This window comes from Plecotus auritus (genome assembly GCF_963455305.1).
Source record: "Plecotus auritus genome assembly, chromosome: 1".
NCBI lineage: Eukaryota > Metazoa > Chordata > Mammalia > Chiroptera > Vespertilionidae > Plecotus > Plecotus auritus.
The window spans coordinates 68,588,511-68,606,427 of NC_137770.1; the positions used below are offsets into that span (position 1 = coordinate 68,588,511).

General features: G+C 41.2%; 1 protein-coding gene across 1 annotated transcript in view; it reads right to left on the bottom strand.

The window, feature by feature from the left end:
• Window positions 1–17,917, bottom strand: part of SLC28A2 (solute carrier family 28 member 2) — a gene marked incomplete at both ends in the record, with an annotated part of 34,814 nt that overhangs the window by 9,908 nt on the left and 6,989 nt on the right. Inside the window, 7 exons of the mRNA XM_080672177.1 lie at window positions 802–882; window positions 1,330–1,410; window positions 2,459–2,536; window positions 2,826–2,939; window positions 11,222–11,363; window positions 12,758–12,941; window positions 14,221–14,312. Of these exons, the coding sequence (XP_080528303.1) occupies window positions 802–882; window positions 1,330–1,410; window positions 2,459–2,536; window positions 2,826–2,939; window positions 11,222–11,363; window positions 12,758–12,941; window positions 14,221–14,312 (772 nt within the window). The remainder of the gene's footprint in view (window positions 1–801; window positions 883–1,329; window positions 1,411–2,458; window positions 2,537–2,825; window positions 2,940–11,221; window positions 11,364–12,757; window positions 12,942–14,220; window positions 14,313–17,917) is intronic.

Sequence of the window (17,917 nt, forward strand, 5' to 3'; positions counted from 1 at the left end):
AGACCCAATTCTAAACTGTATTTAGCATCAACCTAAGGTAATGTTATTTATCATTTAATGAGTGACAATTATGTGCCTAGTGCTGTACTAGATGCCAGAGATATTAATAGAAATAAGGAAAAGTTCCTACTCTTAGGAGCTTATAGTCTAGGACAGAAAACTAAGCTGGTTATGGATAACTTCAGTAAAATGTGGAGTGCTAAGGTGGAAGCATGCAGAAGTACTCTGAAAACATTTCAGAAACAGTTAATCAGTCAAGGGCCTTGAGAGAGAAAGACCTCAATACCAACTCCTTGTCAATTTGACAAGCCATTGTCATTGTCCCTAACATTGAGTTAATCAGTCAATAGCATATATTGAGCACCTATTCCATATAAATGTATCAAACAGTGTATTATGAGGAAGAGCCTTGGTGTTAGCTCTGAGCAAGGCAAATTATTGCTTCCTCAGAGACCCTGGAAAACAAGGATTACAGGGAGAAACTAAAACCATAGAGCACCCTGAAGGCGGTGAGATTTGGACCAGGATGTTTCCCTATATTCCTGTGTAAGAAGTTGGATCAGTGGTTAAGGATGTCCAAACAAAGTATACCCAGGTAAGTGGTTGTATTACACATGAAGGGTAAAAGCAGTGAGCTGAGTTTCCTTTGAACTTCTGAGTTTTCTTTCATCAGTGATTAACTGCCCATACATCTCATTTATTTGACTTTTCAGAAGGAAAACATACTTTTCTCAACCTGTTTTCTGCCACATCATGTATTCCCCAGGAAAAAAAATGATCAGAAGGCCTCAGAGTACTTACCATACCCACAAAGATGTTTCCTGCCACAGATAGGGTCTCTGTGGCGGTGGTGCCCATGGTAATTTGTAAAAACCAGGCAACCTAAAGGGATACAAAGACCTAAACCATTAACATTAGTGGAAATCTTGGAGAGTATCTAGCAAGCCTCTCCCCAACCCCCATTCCCTTCTCCATTTACTGGTAAGGAAACTAAAGCCTAGAGAAGTGGAGTGGTAAGCCCAAGGCCACAAAGCAAATTACAGAGCCTGGACCAGAACTCAGGTCTCTTGGCTTCCAGAACTAATAGATTAAAACTCAGTATGAATTGGCAGTCCAGCCCATTTTCTCTTCCTGCTCTGCTCCTCCGCCTACCTAGAGCCTGGGCCTGACCATCCGATATCAGGCATGCTTGAGTTTGCCTTTTCACACTGGTTCTAACATCTAGATCCTACATGTGAGCATTTTTCCAAAGTGAGTGTCATGTTCATGCTTCTTGACAGATCACAAGATGAGAGCCCCGCTCCTGAGTGGTGTAGGAGAATGACTCACCTTCTGAACTAGCCACTGCACAAGGCCCAGGTAGTAGAGAATGGACATCACACATCCAAAGTAAAGGATGATCGGTAAGGCCTGTAATGAGAACGACGGGCTACTAATGAGATATTACAATAGACCCCCCTTATCCATGGTTTCACTTTCTGTGGTTACCCACCATGAACCATGGTCAGAAAATACGTTATGGAAAATTTAAGAAGTAAACAATTCATAGGTTTTAAATTGTGCACTACTATGAGTATCATGATAGGATCTCGTACTGTCCTGATCTGTCCCGACTGGGACATGAATCATCCCTTTATCTAGTGTATACACTGTTTACACTAGCCACCAGCCCATTAGTCACTTAGTAGCTGTCTAGGTTATCAGATCCACTGTCACAGTATCTCAGTGCTTGTGTTCAAGTAACCCTTATTTTATTTAATGGCCCCAAAACACAAGAGTAGTGATGCTGATAATTCATAAAGTGCTTCCTTTAAGAGAAAAAGTAAAAATTCTCAGTAAGAAAAGAAAAAAAATCATATGGTAAGGTTGCTAAGATCTATGGTAAGAATGAATCTTCTATCTGTGAAATTGCCTAATTTATAAATTGAACTTTATCAAAGGTATGTCTGTATAGGGGGAAAAACAATATTTATAGGGTTTGGTAATATCTGGTTTCAGGCATCCACTGGGGGTTGGGGGAATCTTGGAATGTATCCCTCACAGGTAAGGGGGACTACTGTACAAATGTGCTCAGGTATGCCATAGATGGACTGTGTTTCAGGCCTCTAAATTAACTCTCAGTCTTCCAAGAGCAGCTGACACAGTATAGATACTCAGTGGATATTTTTTAACACAAGCTAGTTTAGGAATAAATTTTAAATGTATTATATCTATTATCCCATTAGTACCAAGCCACAAGGAGCCTTCCTCCCCCACTCCTATTTTATTCCAGTTTCAGCATGGTAATAATCAAAGGGCGGGAGATTGATACTGTTCTTTCTACTGATGGGGTCAGATCCTCTTCTTAGGGTCAAATTGGTATGTAGACTGGCTGATCTCTTGGGCACACATTTTTATCCTCTGCTTTACACCTCTCCCCACACGGACCCTCATCCCTGCCTACAAAACAGATAATGACCTGAAAAGCAAAGACATCCTTGACCAGTGTATCCCCAAAGACAAAACTGGAGCCAGCCACTGTGTAGCTCAGGAAAATCTGAAAGAAAAGAGAGAGAGAGAGAGTGAACAAGAGTGAAGCCAGGTAGGACAAAGAGGAACATTCGATCAGACTCAGACATGATTAGGTCTTACTTCTGTTACTGAATGTATCTCTCACAGTTCTTTATTCATATGTACCCTAGTATACTCTTTCCTTTCCCACCAGATCTCCCACCACCATCATTAACAAGATGTAGTCCAATCTCTGCATGTCCCCCCCTCCCCACTCAAATCTCCTTTCTCTCAGGTTCTGAAAGAGCAGAGCCCTCACATTCAATTTCTCATACCTGAACCTGGTCTCCCAGCCATTGAAATGCATTAAATCCAGGATCAGTTCTGATGACCAAGATCCCAAAGACAAATTGAAGACCCAGGCCCCAAAGCACCGTCCTCCAGGACACCTGGGACCAATAAGAACTCATGTTATTCCTATGTGAGTTCTAAACCCTACTTGTCCTCTGGGATAATGGCGGCGGAATAGACAGACGTGTTCCGAGCCTTGTCCCGGAGCAGAAAGAAAGAACAGCTGAGGGACGCACAAGGAGTGTTTGTTGGCTGGTTGGGAGACAGCTGAATTCCAGAAGGAGGTGGGGGACTGCTGAACGGGGTTCTCCTGACCTGGCAGCACCAACTGCGGCTGGGTCCCCTCCCGGAGCTGCGGGCTTGGACGCGGAGTCTGCGCCATCTTGATCCGGAAAGTGGAGCTTATCTGAAGCCTGAGAATCCACAACTGCGGCACCCCAGGAACAGCTGCGAGCCCCAGAACAACGCTCCCCAACTGGCGCAAGCACACGGGTTCAGAGGAGCTCTACACTCCACCACGGAAAGGTCAGATTTCGCCTGGGATAAGGTGAGGTCTCTGGTCCCGGCGGGAGAGAGGAACGCGCGTTTTGCGGGAGCTGGAGGACCAGGGAAGTCTGTGCCTAGAAAAATCCGTGGCTGTAGGGGCTGGCGTGATCTGTGATTGTGGAAAGGGGTCCTCAGAGCTGCTAAGAGAAGGGCACTCTAAAAAGCAACCCATTTTGATCTGAAGTGCAGGGACACCCTAAGAATTTCAGGCTGTCCAGACTTACGCGCAGCCCGTGCGCTCCCTTTGTGCCTGGGTTTACTCGCAGTCCTGGAGTTCGCACACTTGGGCTTTTTCCTCTTCAAATCCTTGCTTCTGATTACTAAGCCCAATACATAGGATCACCCAGTTGGGGACACCCTGGGAGACTGCAGGGGAAAGTTGTTTTTCTGGAACCTGGGGATCGGAGCGGGGAGTGACCATCAGAGAGTCAGCTCTGAGGCAGACCACGCCCACAGGCCGGTGGCAGTGCCACAGAGAAAAAAGGCTCTAACACTGCCTAGAGAGGCCATAGATAGACCCGGAAGTCAATCCAGAAACACTGCCACCCAGGGGCTGAATCACAAATTGACTCTTGCGTAATCAAAAATAAAGGAATACGAGAAATTAAGACACACCGCCTGCTTAAAATCAGGACTGGCTTACAACACCGAAGAGCAGTGGATCGCAGGGAACTGCAATACTGTCTGGACTGAGAAACAGGCGTGCCAAACAGAAAAACAGAGGAAGTGAATGACCTTCACTACTTCACATTTTATTTTTACCTTTTATTTTTTTATTTTTTTATTTTTTTTTATTTTCATTTTTTGCATCCTTTAATCAAGAAACTTTTTTTTCTTTTTTCATCACTTGATTTTACCTTTTTAATGATTACATTTTTATTTTCAATCCGTATTATTACTACTGCTATTTTATCTTTTTTTTTTTAAAGTGTCATTTTATTTTCTCTTCATTTTATTTTGGGATTAGGGTTCTACATTCTATTTTTTATCTTTCCTTTAGCATCGTTTTACTCTATCTCAACTCTACCTTTAGGCCATCACTCTCTTCCTAACCTCCCCCTTTTCAGTGTCCTGTTTGTCTTACCCTTTTACTGCTTTAGATTTTCCCTATTCTTTCTGTTTACCCCTTGTTAAAATTTCACCCTACTTACATATCTAATCTCTAATCCCCTGCTCCAAGTCCACATACACCTCTCCCTTCGCTGTCTGAGCTATCCATAAACTTGTCCTTCTCTCTGTCCTTTTGTTGTTGTTTGCTTGAATGTAGATTATATCCAATTTTTATGCTGTTTTTGTGAGATTGTTTTGCTTATTCTTCTTTTGTTTATTTTTTTGTTTGTTTTGTGCTTCAGCTTTCCCTTGCCTCAATCCATATTAGTTGGTGTTGTAGTTTGTATTAATCCCCAGGCACTTGTTGCTGGCATTTGCCGGGATTAGTGATTGTTCTATTGGAGTTTTATCCCCAATATATATAGTCTGTTCCCCTTTCTCTCTTAGTCACTTTCTTGTCTCTCTTACTTTTTTTTTTCTCTTTACTTTCCCTTTTCCCAATTTCATTTTCACACTCCTTTTTTCTTTTTTTCTTTCTTTCTTTCTTTTTTCCTCTTCTTCTTTCTCTCCTATCACCTAATTTGCCTTTCTCTGGTGGTCACCTTTATTGGAGGTTATTAATATCGTGAATACATTTCTGTTCAGTGCCTTGTGAGTTGTACCTGGTAGTGCTGTATTTTGTGCCTTTAAATCAACCCAGGAGAGAGAGAACTACATAACCAGACACCCAGAGAAGAGAGACCATGGGGAGACAAAGAAGCAGCCCGCATATGAAAGAAAAGCAGGCATCACCAGAAAAGGAAGTAAACGAAATGGAGGCAAGCAACCTTCCAGAAAAAGAATTCAGAGAAATGGTCATAAGGTGGCTGAAAAGAATGGAAGACAAATTCGACAATATGAGCAAGAACCAAGAGGAAATGAAGAAGAACCAAGAAGAAATGAAAAATGACATCGCTGCTGTAAAGAACTCAATAGAAAGCATCAAGAGTAGACTAGAAGAAGCAGAGGACCGCATCAGTGAGCTAGAAGACAAGATGGAAAAAAATACCCAAGAAAAGCAACTTCTAGAAAAAAAAATTAAAAGGCAGGAGGAGAGTCTAAGGGAACTTTGGGACAACACGAAACAAAACAACATCCGCATAATAGGGGTTCCAGAAGGAAAGGAAGCTGAGCAAGGAATAGAAAACCTCTTTGAAGAAATAATGACAGAAAATTTCCCAGATATAGGGAAGAAAAAACCCACACAAATCCAAGAAGCTCACAGAGTCCCAAGCAAAATGAACCCCAAAAGACCGACGCCAAGGCACATTATAATTAAATTGGCAAACACCAACGACAAAGTAAGAATCTTAAAAGCAGCAAGAGAGAGACAGAAAGTTACATACAAAGGAACCCCCATCAGACTAGCAACTGATTTCTCAACAGAAACTCATCAGGCCAGAAGGGAATGGAATGAAATATACAAAGTCATGCAAAGGAAGGGGCTGAATCCAAGAATACTGTACCCAGCAAGGCTGTCAATCAAAATTGAAGGTGAAATCAGGAGCTTCACAGACAAAAAAGGACTAAGGGAATTTATTACCACCAAACCAGCAATGCAAGAAATGCTAAAGGGTCTACTGTAAAAAAAAAAGAAAGAAAGAAAGAAACAGGAAACGAAGAAGTAACACAGGGGTAAAGAATAGGAATGGCGACAAATAAGTACCTATCAATAATAACTTTAAATGTAAATGGATTAAATGCCCCAATCAAAAGACATAGGGTAACAGATTGGATAAGAAAACACGACCCATATATCTGCTGTCTACAAGAAACCCACCTCAGAAAAAAAGACGCACACAGACTGAGGGTGAAGGGATGGAAAAAGGTTTTCCAGGCAAATGGAACTGAAAAAAAAGCTGGGGTAGCAATACTTATTTCTGACAAATTAGATCTCAAACTGAAGGACATAACAAGAGATAAGGAAGGCCATTTCATAATACTAAAGGGAGCAATCCAACAAGAAGAAATAACTCTGGTAAACATATATGCACCCAATACAGGAGCACCCAAATACATAAAAAAACTCCTGGAGGATATTAAGGGAGACATTGACAGCAATACAATCATAGTAGGAGACTTTAATACCCCACTATCACCATTGGACAAATCCTCTAAACAAAACATCAGCAAAGAAACATCAATCCTAAATGACTCACTAGACCAGATGGAATTAATTGACATCTTCAGAACATTTCACCCCAAAGCCACAGAATATACATTCTTCTCAAGTGCACATGGGTCATTTTCAAAGATAGACCATATGTTGGGACATAGGCAAAGTCTCTTCAAATTCAAGAAGATAGAAATCATATCAAGCATCTTCTCAGACCACAGTGGCATAAAACTGGAAATCAACTACAATAAAAACAACCCAAAGAAATCAAACACATGGAGACTAAACAGCATGCTATTAAACCATGACTGGGTTACCAGAGAGATCAAAGAAGAAATAAAAAACATCATGACAACAAATGACAATGAAAACACTACAATCCAAAATCTATGGGACACAGCGAAAGCAGTCTTGAGAGGGAAGTTCATAGCTCTACAAGCCTACTGCAAAAAACAAGAAACAGGGGTAATAAATTACCTAACCCAACAACTCAAAGAGTTAGAAAAAGAGCAACAAGAAAAGCCCAGTGTAAGCAGAAGGAAGGAAATAATAAAGATCAGAGCACAGATAAACGACATAGAGACCAAAGAAACAATACAAAAGATCAACAAAACCAAGAGCTGGTTCTTTGAAAGGATAAACAAGATTGATGAACCTCTAGCCAGGCTCACCAAGAAGCAAAGGGAGAGGACCCAAATAAACAAGATCAGAAATGAAAGAGGTGAAATAACAACAGATCCCGCCGAAATACAAAGGATTGTTAAAAATTACTACGAACAACTCTATTCCAACAAACTGGACAACCTGGAGGAAATGGACATATTCCTAGAAAAATATAACCTTCCAAAACTCAATCAGGAAGAATCTAAACAGCTCAACATGCCAGTAACTATGGAAGAAATTGAAGCAGTCATCAAAGAGCTTCCGGCAAACAAAAGCCCGGGGCCAGACGGCTTCACAGGAGAGTTCTACCAAACATTCAAGGAAGAACTAAAACCTATCCTCCTCAGACTATTCCAAAAAATTCAAGAGGAAGGAACACTTCCCAGCTCCTTCTATGAAGCCAGCATCACCCTAATACAAAAACCAGATAAAGACAACACAATGAAGGAGAATTACAGGCCAATATCTCTCATGAATGTAGATGCCAAAATCCTCAATAAAATTCTAGCAAATAGGATCCAGCAGTACATCAGAAAGATCATACACCATGACCAAGTAGGATTTATCCCAGGAATGCAAGGATGGTTCAATATCCGCAAATCAATAAATGTGATACATCACATAAACAAATTGAGAGATAAAAATCACATAGTCATATCAATTGATGCAGAAAAAGCATTTGACAAAATCCAACACCCTTTCTTGATAAAAACTCTCAACAAGGTGGGAATAGAAGGATCATACCTCAACATCATAAAAGCTATATATGATAAACCCACAGCTAACATCATACTCAATGGGCAAAAACTAAAACCATTTCCCCTAAGAACAGGAACAAGACAGGGATGCCCACTCTCACCACTCCTGTTTGACATAGTACTGGAAGTATTAGCCACTGCAATTAGACAAGAAGAAGAAATAAAAGGCATCCAAATTGGAAAAGAAGAAGTAAAGCTGTCCTTATTTGCAGATGACATGATATTGTACATAAAAAACCCGAAAGACTCCATCAAAAAACTAACAGACTTAATTAATGAATTCGGCAATGTAGCAGGATACAAAATTAACACCAAGAAATCTATGGCATTTCTATACACCAACAATGAACTTACAGAAAGAGAGACTAAAAAAGCAATCCCATTTTCCATCGCACCAAAAAAATTAAGATACTTAGGAATAAACCTAACCAAGGAGGTAAAAGACCTATATGCGGAAAACTACAGGACACTGAAAAAAGAGATAGAGGAAGATGTAAACAGATGGAAGAACATACCATGTTCATGGATTGGTAGAATCAACATCATTAAAATGTCCATACTACCCAAAGCAATCTATAGATTCAATGCACTCCCCATTAAAATACCAACGGCGTATTTCACAGACCTAGAAAGAACTCTCCAAAAATTCATCTGGAATAAAAAAAGACCCCGAATAGCCACAGCAATCCCGAGAAAGAAGAATAAAGTAGGAGGGATCTCAATACCAGATTTCAAGCTGTATTACAAAGCCACTGTCCTCAAAACAGCCTGGTACTGGCACAAGAACAGACATATAGATCAATGGAACAGAATAGAGAATCCAGATATCGACCCAAACCAATATGCGCATTTAATATTTGACAAAGGAGGCATGAGCATACAATGGAGTCAAGACAGTCTCTTTAATAAATGGTGTTGGGAAAATTGGACAGATACATGCAAAAAAATGAAACTAGATCACCAACTTACACCATACACAAAAATAAACTCAAAATGGGTACAGGACTTAAATATAAGACGGGAAACCATAAAAATACTAGAGGAATCCACAGGCAGCAAAATCTCAGACATATGCCAAAAGAACTTTTTCAGTGATACTGCCCCTAGGGTAATGGAAGCCAAACAGAAAATAAACAAATGGGACTACATCAAAATAAAAAGCTTTTGCACAGCAAAAGAAACCATCAACAAAACAACAAGAAACCCCACTGTATGGGAGAACATATTTGCAAATGGTATCACTGATAAAGGTTTAATTTCCAACATCTACAGGCAGCTTATACAACTTAATAAAAGGAAGATAAATGATCCAATAAAAAAATGGGCAACGGACCTAAATAGAAGCTTTTCGAAAGAAGACAGAAGGAAGGCCAAGAGACACATGAAAACATGCTCAAAGTCACTAATTATCCGAGAGATGCAAATCAAAACAACAATGCGATACCATCTCACACCTGTCAGAATGGCTATCATCAACAAATCAACAAACGACAAGTGTTGGCGAGGATGCGGAGAAAAAGGAACCCTCGTGCACTGCTGGTGGGAATGCAGACTGGTGCAGCCACTGTGGAGAACAGTATGGAGTTTCCTCAAAAAACTGAAAATGGAACTCCCATTTGACCCAGTAATCCCACTCCTAGGAATATATCCTAAGAAACCAGAAACACCAATCAGAAAGGATATATGCACCCCTATGTTCATAGCAGCACAATTTACAATAGCTAAGATTTGGAAACAGCCTAAATGCCCATCAGCAGATGACTGGATCAGAAAACTATGGTACATCTACACAATGGAATACTATGCTGCCGTAAAAAAGAAGGAATTACTACCATTTGTAGGCACTTGGATGGAATTAGAGAACATTATGCTAAGTGAAATAAGCCAGTCAATGAAAGAAAAATACCACATGATCTCACTCATTTGGGGATAATGAAAAACATTATAAACTGATGAACAAAAAGATAGTTACAGAGGCAGTAAAGCATCAAACAGACTGTCAAATTACAGTGGTAAGGTTAGGGAGAGGTGGGGGAAATAAGAGATCAACTGAAGGACTTATATGCATGTATATAAGAGTAACCAACGGATGCAAAACATTGGGGGGTGAGGGCATATATGGGAGTGGGGTGGGGGTCGGGGGCAATGATAAGATATGTACACATGTAATACCTTAATAAAAATTTGAAAAAAAAACAAAACAAAAAAAACAAAAAAAACAAAAACAAAAAAAAAAATAAAAGGTAAAAAGCCAAAAAAAAAAAAAAAAACAAAAAAAAACAAAAAAAAAAAAAACCCTACTTGTCCATTATATGGTTGAAGTTTTAAACATGGATTCATGGTACTCTGGAGGAAACCAACCAAGGATGTTAACAGGAAATCTGGGGTAAAATGGAGTAGGGAGCAGGGAGAAACAGAGCGGGATACTGTTTAAAGAGCTACATATGTCCATATGGTTTTTAAAACTGTGTCTACAGGTTAGATGACACACATGCATACATACATATCCTATATAATAATCCTATATAATAAAAGGCTAATATGCAAATAAACTGAATGGCAGAATGACTGATCACTTTGATGTGCACTGATCACCAGGGGGCAGATGCTCAATGCAGGAGCTGCCCCCTGGGGGTCAATGCACTCCCACAGGGAGAGTGCCACTCAGCCACAAGCCAGGCTCAAGGCTGGTGAGTGCAGGGCGGTGGTGGGAGCCTCTCCTGCCTCTGCAGCAGTGCTAAGGATGTCCAACTGAGGGCACAGACTGGGCTGAGGGACCTCCCCCACTCCAGTGTGGGCCTCTAGTATACAAATAAAAGCATCATAACCAATACTTTAATATTCCTATGTGCAATGCAAGTCGATTCTTTATTCTCTTTTCTTTCTTTCCTTTTTTTTTTTTTTTTTTTTTGTTCTTTAACACTGGCTTAGATCCACTAATTTGATATCAAGGCTCATTAATGGATTATAGCCTACCATTTGAAAATAAGTGGTCTACAGCCTCTGAGAACTTTAAAACTTGTCTTAAGAGCAAAATCATCAAAAAAACAAAACAAAACAAAAAAAAACCACAAAATAAACAACAACAAAGCAAATTCCGGAGATTCCAAAGAGCTTAGTTCTATGTCTTTGTAATCAATACTTGACACATGCACTTTGTAATCAGTAACACACAGCCCTTGGCCCACCCTGAATACCCCAAACTCACTGCACTGTGGTGTTTGGAGCAGGCAAAGAGGATGAGGATGAACATGCAGATTCCTGCAAAGGACATCAGCTGCTCTGGCCTTTGGGCTGTGTCTAGAGCTAGCCACAGGATGAGGCCAACCAAGGCGACTCCAGCGAACACCCTAAAGAGGGAATGCCAATACCATGTCATCAACTCAGTGAATGAATAACAAATAATTAACCTTACCTCTAAAAAACAGAAGTTCACCCCAAGGGTAAATGAAATAACTCAATAGATTAGACACAGAGACATCTCTTGAGAATCATTCATCTGGAAGTTTCCTAGCAATCAGCTCTCTCTCCAATCCTTGTACTCACATAATGAAGCTGAAAGAGTCCAACCTGAGGATGCAAATCACATGAGTTCCTTTCCTCAAGCTTCCATATCAGTAAGATGTGATATAAAGACTCATTCTTTAAGCTTGTACTAATGAAAAACCAAAGTATTTTAAAAAGAAATAAAAGTATGCATGGTCCTCCCCATGAATCTTCAGGCAATTTCCAACCACTCCGAGGGCAAGAGTAAAGCTAAGCCACAAACCAACCCCTATGGTCTTATGGTCCCTTGATGTACCAAACCTGCTGGGTCAATACACACACTGGTTTCCTCAGGTCTGAGAGTTGGTGTCATTCCAGTTCCAGGGGAAAGAATTAGAAGGGAGAGCACATATGAAAAGAAAGCAAAACAAAAAGAGTACTTTGTCCATTGAGATGCCTCAGGAACAACAACAACAAGGATAACAAGGCAGGGTTGAATTGTGGAGCTGTTCTTACTGTGAACTCTTCTCGCTTAAAGTGAATAAAATCTGGCTTGAATCTATCCTGCTAACGAATAGTGTCATTTTAGCATTGTCTCCTCAGTGTCAAATCAATGATCTAAAATTTAGGTTGCAGTCTGGTGTGTTTCTCCAAATAATTGCTGTTGCAAACATTCTTAACATCCATTCTCTGTGTGTCCATTGGAGAATAGGCAGAAACTGGAACTCTCTCTAGAGCAGTGGTTCTCAACCTTTCTAATGCTGTGACCCTTTAATACAGTTCCTCATGTTGTGGTGACCCCCAACCATAAAATTATTTTCATTGCTACTTCATAACTGTAATTTTGCTACTGTTAATGAATCGTAATGTAAATATCTGTGTTTTCCGATGGTCTTAGGCGACCCTGCTAGCAGTTCTCAACCCCCACAGATTTTGAGAATGAAAATAAGCCTCTTTGTTTTGATTACTTCATTGCAGAAAAGTATGGTTTTCCTTATTTCTGTCATGAACCCTGACAATAAGTAGATGGAAACTCTTCTCTGAAACTTAACCCTTCCTGCCCCCTAGCAATGTTGATACACGAGGCTATAAGAAACTGGATGGAAGTCCAGTGCTCAGAGGCCTGTTGCTATTTGCTCTCTGAGCATTGATTTTGAAAAGTATAGGTGAGGGTCTGAGAGACAGCTCAGGAACTGTCAAAGAAAGAAGAAAGGGGGACACGTTTGAGCGACCAGGGATATTGAGATTCTTAACTCACCATTTCATCCAAAGCTTCAGGCAGGAGTTTTCAAAGGGCTTCAGACATCTTGTTAATGTTTTACCAAACAAACTTTTAAGAGCGCGGTGAACCAGGACCAAGAGCACCAAGCAGGTGAGGACGAACAAGGCCAGTGCCCTCTGGAAATCCAAGATGCAGGCTGCCAGGAAGTAGGCAGCATAAGCTAAGAGGAGAAGGGGCAGAGTAAAGATCAACAAGTCAGAGCTCCCCAGGGACAAATGAAGCTCTAGTCATGAATGTCTGGGACTTAAAGCAAGAAAAACCCTCCAGCGATGTTGCCCCCAGCCTCAAACGGAGCTGCAGTTCTCAAGGCCAGGATGATGGCTGGTTTCTTTTTGAGGATACCCAGGGAGAGTCCAACTTAGTTTAAATATTGCATATTTCCACTTATCTTTCATTAACTCCCTTGAATTTACTCTGATATTCTTTTTCAGAGTAAATTTGGAGTGCATTTGATCAGTATCCGCCATTAAACATTCCAAAAGTCGTCTTTTCTAAAGCTTTTAACCTTGAGCAAAATCATATAAACACTAGGAAAAATATCAGGTCCTCAAAATATGTCTTTCATTATAACATTGATAAGATGCCATAGTAACTTAACTCTTGTTTATATCAATTAGCCTCTGGTAAAATTGGTTCATTATACATCACTCCACTGAAAGTGACAGAACCCATTGACAATGTTAAGTGAGGACTTACTATACAGTCCTCATCCCATAGCTCCTTGACTGACCCCCAAATATAATTTTTGTTCTCATCATCCCAGCTGCCTCTAATATTGACATCAAAATCCCATACATCACTGACAATATATATTAAATAGAGGTTTGCTGTTTTAAAAAATATTTTAGCCCTAGCCAGTTTGGTTCACTGGATAAAGCTTCGGCCTGCAGACTGAAGGGTCCTAGGTTCAATTCTGGTCAAGGGCATGTACCTTGGTTGCGGGCACATCCCCAATTGGGGGTGTGCAGGAGGCAGCTGATCAATGTTTCTCTCTCATTGATGTTTCTAACTCTCTATCCCTCTCCCTTCCTCTCTGTAAAAAATCAATAAAATATATTAAAAATATTTTATATCATTGATCTCACTAGCAAATAAGTAATGTATACTACAGGTTTCTCTTGTAAAGACTATAAAGATATAAAGACCATGCCCTACATTGGATCAAGACACTAAAACAGACATACGCCCAGATTCTCTGAAATATTTAAGTCTATCAAATAATTTTGAAAAATAGTTTATGCTCAGATTTTACTTATTCCTAGAAATGCAACTCAATAAATATAGTTCAGATTATTTACTTATAAATAATTCAGATCTATACATCAAATAAAAAAGATCAGTTTGTGAATAAGGTTGTATCCCATTTAGAAACATCTTGACACAAGGTCACATTCCTAAAGTGATTGTGTCTCTCGCTCACAGAATTCTCAACACCTCACCCAGACAGAACAGGCCCAGCAGGATCTTCTTCAACAGGCTGGCATGTGTTCTGCAGAAACGTCTTGCCCTGGTGAAAGGTTGTAGTAGTCTGCTCCTGATGAGAACCCAAAAATTAAGATACGAAAGTTACTTTATCCCATTTGTATCAATTCCAGACCTTAGATGACCTGGCCCGAGGAAGAATTTTCTCTTCTCCATGAGGAAATTATTCAGCCAGGGGGACTTTAGGTAGTGTCCCGGCAATGCCCCAAAGGCCACATCGCAATGGGCAGTAGGTCAGAATAACCCTACCCAACCCAGACTGGCAATATCTCAGTAATCTCCTACCACAGAGGTGGACACTCATATCAGGGAGAGACTCCTGGGACCTATTCATTTCCTTCTCCCCAGGGATCAGGCATTGCTCAGTTTCCAGATTCAGAAAAGGGCCTTTTCTTCTGAGTGGCAGCTTTGACCATTCCTTTCTGAAAACCACACAAGCCCATAACTCTGAACAGCCAATCAGATGTGCATTGACAGACTGGGAGGAAAACACCAATAACCCCTGGGTGGGCAGGGATTGAGAGAAGATGCCCAACAGGGAAGACTATTCAAATTTGATTTAACATTTATATAGCCCTTTCTATGTGCTGGGCTCTGTCTAAGAACTTTACCAATAGTAACTCATTGACTCCTCCTAAGAATGTTTGCGGTGGTTACTATTATCATTCCTATTTACAGATGTGGAAACTGGAAGTTGGGTAACTTTCCCAAGGTCATGGAAGCTGTAAGGAGTAAAGACAGAATGTAAACTCAGGAATCTGGCTTCAGAATCTGAGCTTCTCACCATCATCCTATGCTGTATTTTACCTAGATTCCAGGCTCGCCTGTCTGACATTCCTCAGTATCCTCAGCACACTGCAGTCATTTAAACAAAAAGCTCTAATTTCCAGCCCTAGCCAGTTTGGGTCAGTGGATAGAGTGTCAGCTGGCCTTTGGACTGAAGGTTCCCAGGTTTGATTCTGGTGATATGTCTCTTTTACATAGATGTTTCTCTCTCTCTCAGTCTCTCCCCCTCCCTTCCACTCTTTCTGAAAATCAATGGGAAAATATCCTTCTCCATTGCTGCCTTTCCCATCTAATACACTCATTCTTCATTATACAGCCTTCCTTTTCACTCCTCCCTCCTCTTCCACTTCCTCCTCGCTTCCCTCTCTGCAGAAAGCCCAGCCCTGTGTTAACAAAATATAATGTGTATTAGCAGATATAGATAATCTGAAAAAGGACAAAACAATCTTTATCACCACCTAACTGAATCAATTCAAGAAGATACCTTAGGATCTCAAGAACTCTGCTACCTTTCCAGGATTAATAAAGAATGTAGTCAGTAAAAAGTATTGCTTAGAGCAGTGGTCGGCAAACTCATTAGTCAACAGAGCCAAATATCAACAGTACAATGATTGAAATTTCTTTTGAGAGCCAAATTTTTTAAACTTAAACTTCTTCTAACGCCACTTCTTCAAAATAGACTCGCCCAGGCCATGGTATTTTGTGGAAGAGCCACACTCAAGGGGCCAAAGAGCCGCATGTGGCTCACGAGCCGCAGTTTGCCGACCACTGGCTTAGAGGTGTCAGATACCCAAAGGACATCATTATCTTTGGAACGTCATTCACAAAACATATCAAGAAACGAATTTAATTTTAACCCTAGTCTTCCTGTATGTGCCAGGTATATTTGATTTGCTCCTCTAGATCCACTCTCCACCTTGCTCTGTGCCCAGGGAGTCTTACCCTGTGGACTACACCTATAGGCTCCCATGCCCTCTGGCTTACCTAGTTGGGTTCTACCAGGGGAACCCAGAAGAAGATCAGAGTGTAAGAAAAGACTGAGGTCAGCATACTGAGGTCTTCTTTATCTGACTCACTTAGGTCCTCTTACATCTTGTCCCTTCGGGCCTAGGACAGTAACAGTTCACTGCTGCTGGCCTCAGGTTCTTGCACTGTCCTTCCTTGTGGTTCCACTACATCTTACACACATCTTTGTAATGGTCTCTTTGTAAATAAACCTTTTTCTAATTATCCTAACTTAAGTGTTCATTTGTTTCCTGTTGGTACTCAAACTGATACACTAGGTAAAGCTGATATAAAATTTACCCAGTCAAATGCCAGATCAGCAAGGCCACTGCAAAATAAGCGTGGGCATGCACTAGTCCAAGAGCGAATAAGTCACATGCCTGGAAAAGGTTTTTGCCATCACCTTGTAATCAGACTTGACCATTTCCTGGGAACTAAAGTTCAGTGGGTACTACCAGAAATCAATGAAGAACACTCATTTCTGCAAAGCCCATTAACAACCTGATTGTAGAATATCAAGTTGGAACTGGACCTCTGGTTTAAAAAATAAAAATAAAAAATAGAAAGGAAAGCCGTGAGGGGCATCCAACTGAAAAGAGGAACCAACTGAGAAGCAGTGCACAGAAGCATGTGAGCAGGTGTTCATGATCCTGGCATCCCGCTTGGCCCAGGATCTTGCTAATACTTCCAAGCTCTTTATTTACATAATGGTACCGTTTGAGGGTTAGTATTATGTTATATCAGGAAGCTGAATTTAGAAATAATCTACTTGATAGATGCTGAAATTCAATACCTTGCCCATAACTTGTTTGAAGTATGTACCCACTGTTAAGCTCTCCCAGTATGTACATGGGAGACTTTCCAGATATGGACTAACAATAAACCTCTCACTTATATGCTCACTGCCTGCAGCCTCAAGTGACAGAGCAAGAAAGAGTAGGGTAAGGATGATAGGTCATGCTAGCTGAACATAACATTAGAGGACACTACAGGTCAGGCCTAGCAGTAAGAGTGTGCATGCATTTTCTCAGTGATCCTATCCACAACATGAGGAAACTCTCCTAATTAAGGGAAATAGAATTATGGAAACTCCTAGGGTCTGGGTACTATCATTTCTCAATTAGAGTAGAAAGCTTAGGACAGCTTTCTGAAAATCCATCTCCAGTGACTATTGACATTGTGGTCCTGGGTAAATCTGCTGCTCTAGCTTGAAGAACTAAAAAGAAAGGAAATGAGTCAACCCAGAACCGAATGATGGTCTGAGTGAAGAGTGAGGGCCTCGCCAAAACCAGTTTTGCTCAGTGGATAGAGCGTCGGCCTGCGGACTGAGGGGTCCCAGGTTCAATTCTGGTCAAGGGCACGTAACTTGGTTGCAGGCACATCCTCAGTGGGAGGTGTGCAGGAGGCAGCTGATCGATGTTTCTCTCTCATCAATGTTTCTAACTCTCTATCCCTCTTCCTTCCTCTCTGTATAAAATCAATAAAATATATTAAAAAAAAAAAAGAGTGAGGGCCTCCAGGCGGAAGTGATCAGAATCTTTTCGAGGGCTTAAGGGATTTATTTAATGACTAGAGGCCCAGTGCATGAAAATTCATGCACTGGAGGGGGGGTCCCTCAGCCCGGCCTGCCCCCTCTCACAGTCCAGGAGCCCTCAGGGGCAGGAGGCAACCTGGCAATCAGGGGAAGGCAACACCCCATCACACCTCTGCTGCTGCCACTGCCGGCAGCGCAAGCCTTGCCTGGCCCTGGTTACCTGCGCCTCAGGACGGCCTTGGGCGGCTGGGCAACCATCATCCAAGGCTTGCCTGCACCTCAGGCCAGCCCTGGGCACCTGGGGGGCTGAGGGGACTGGGGGACTCCGG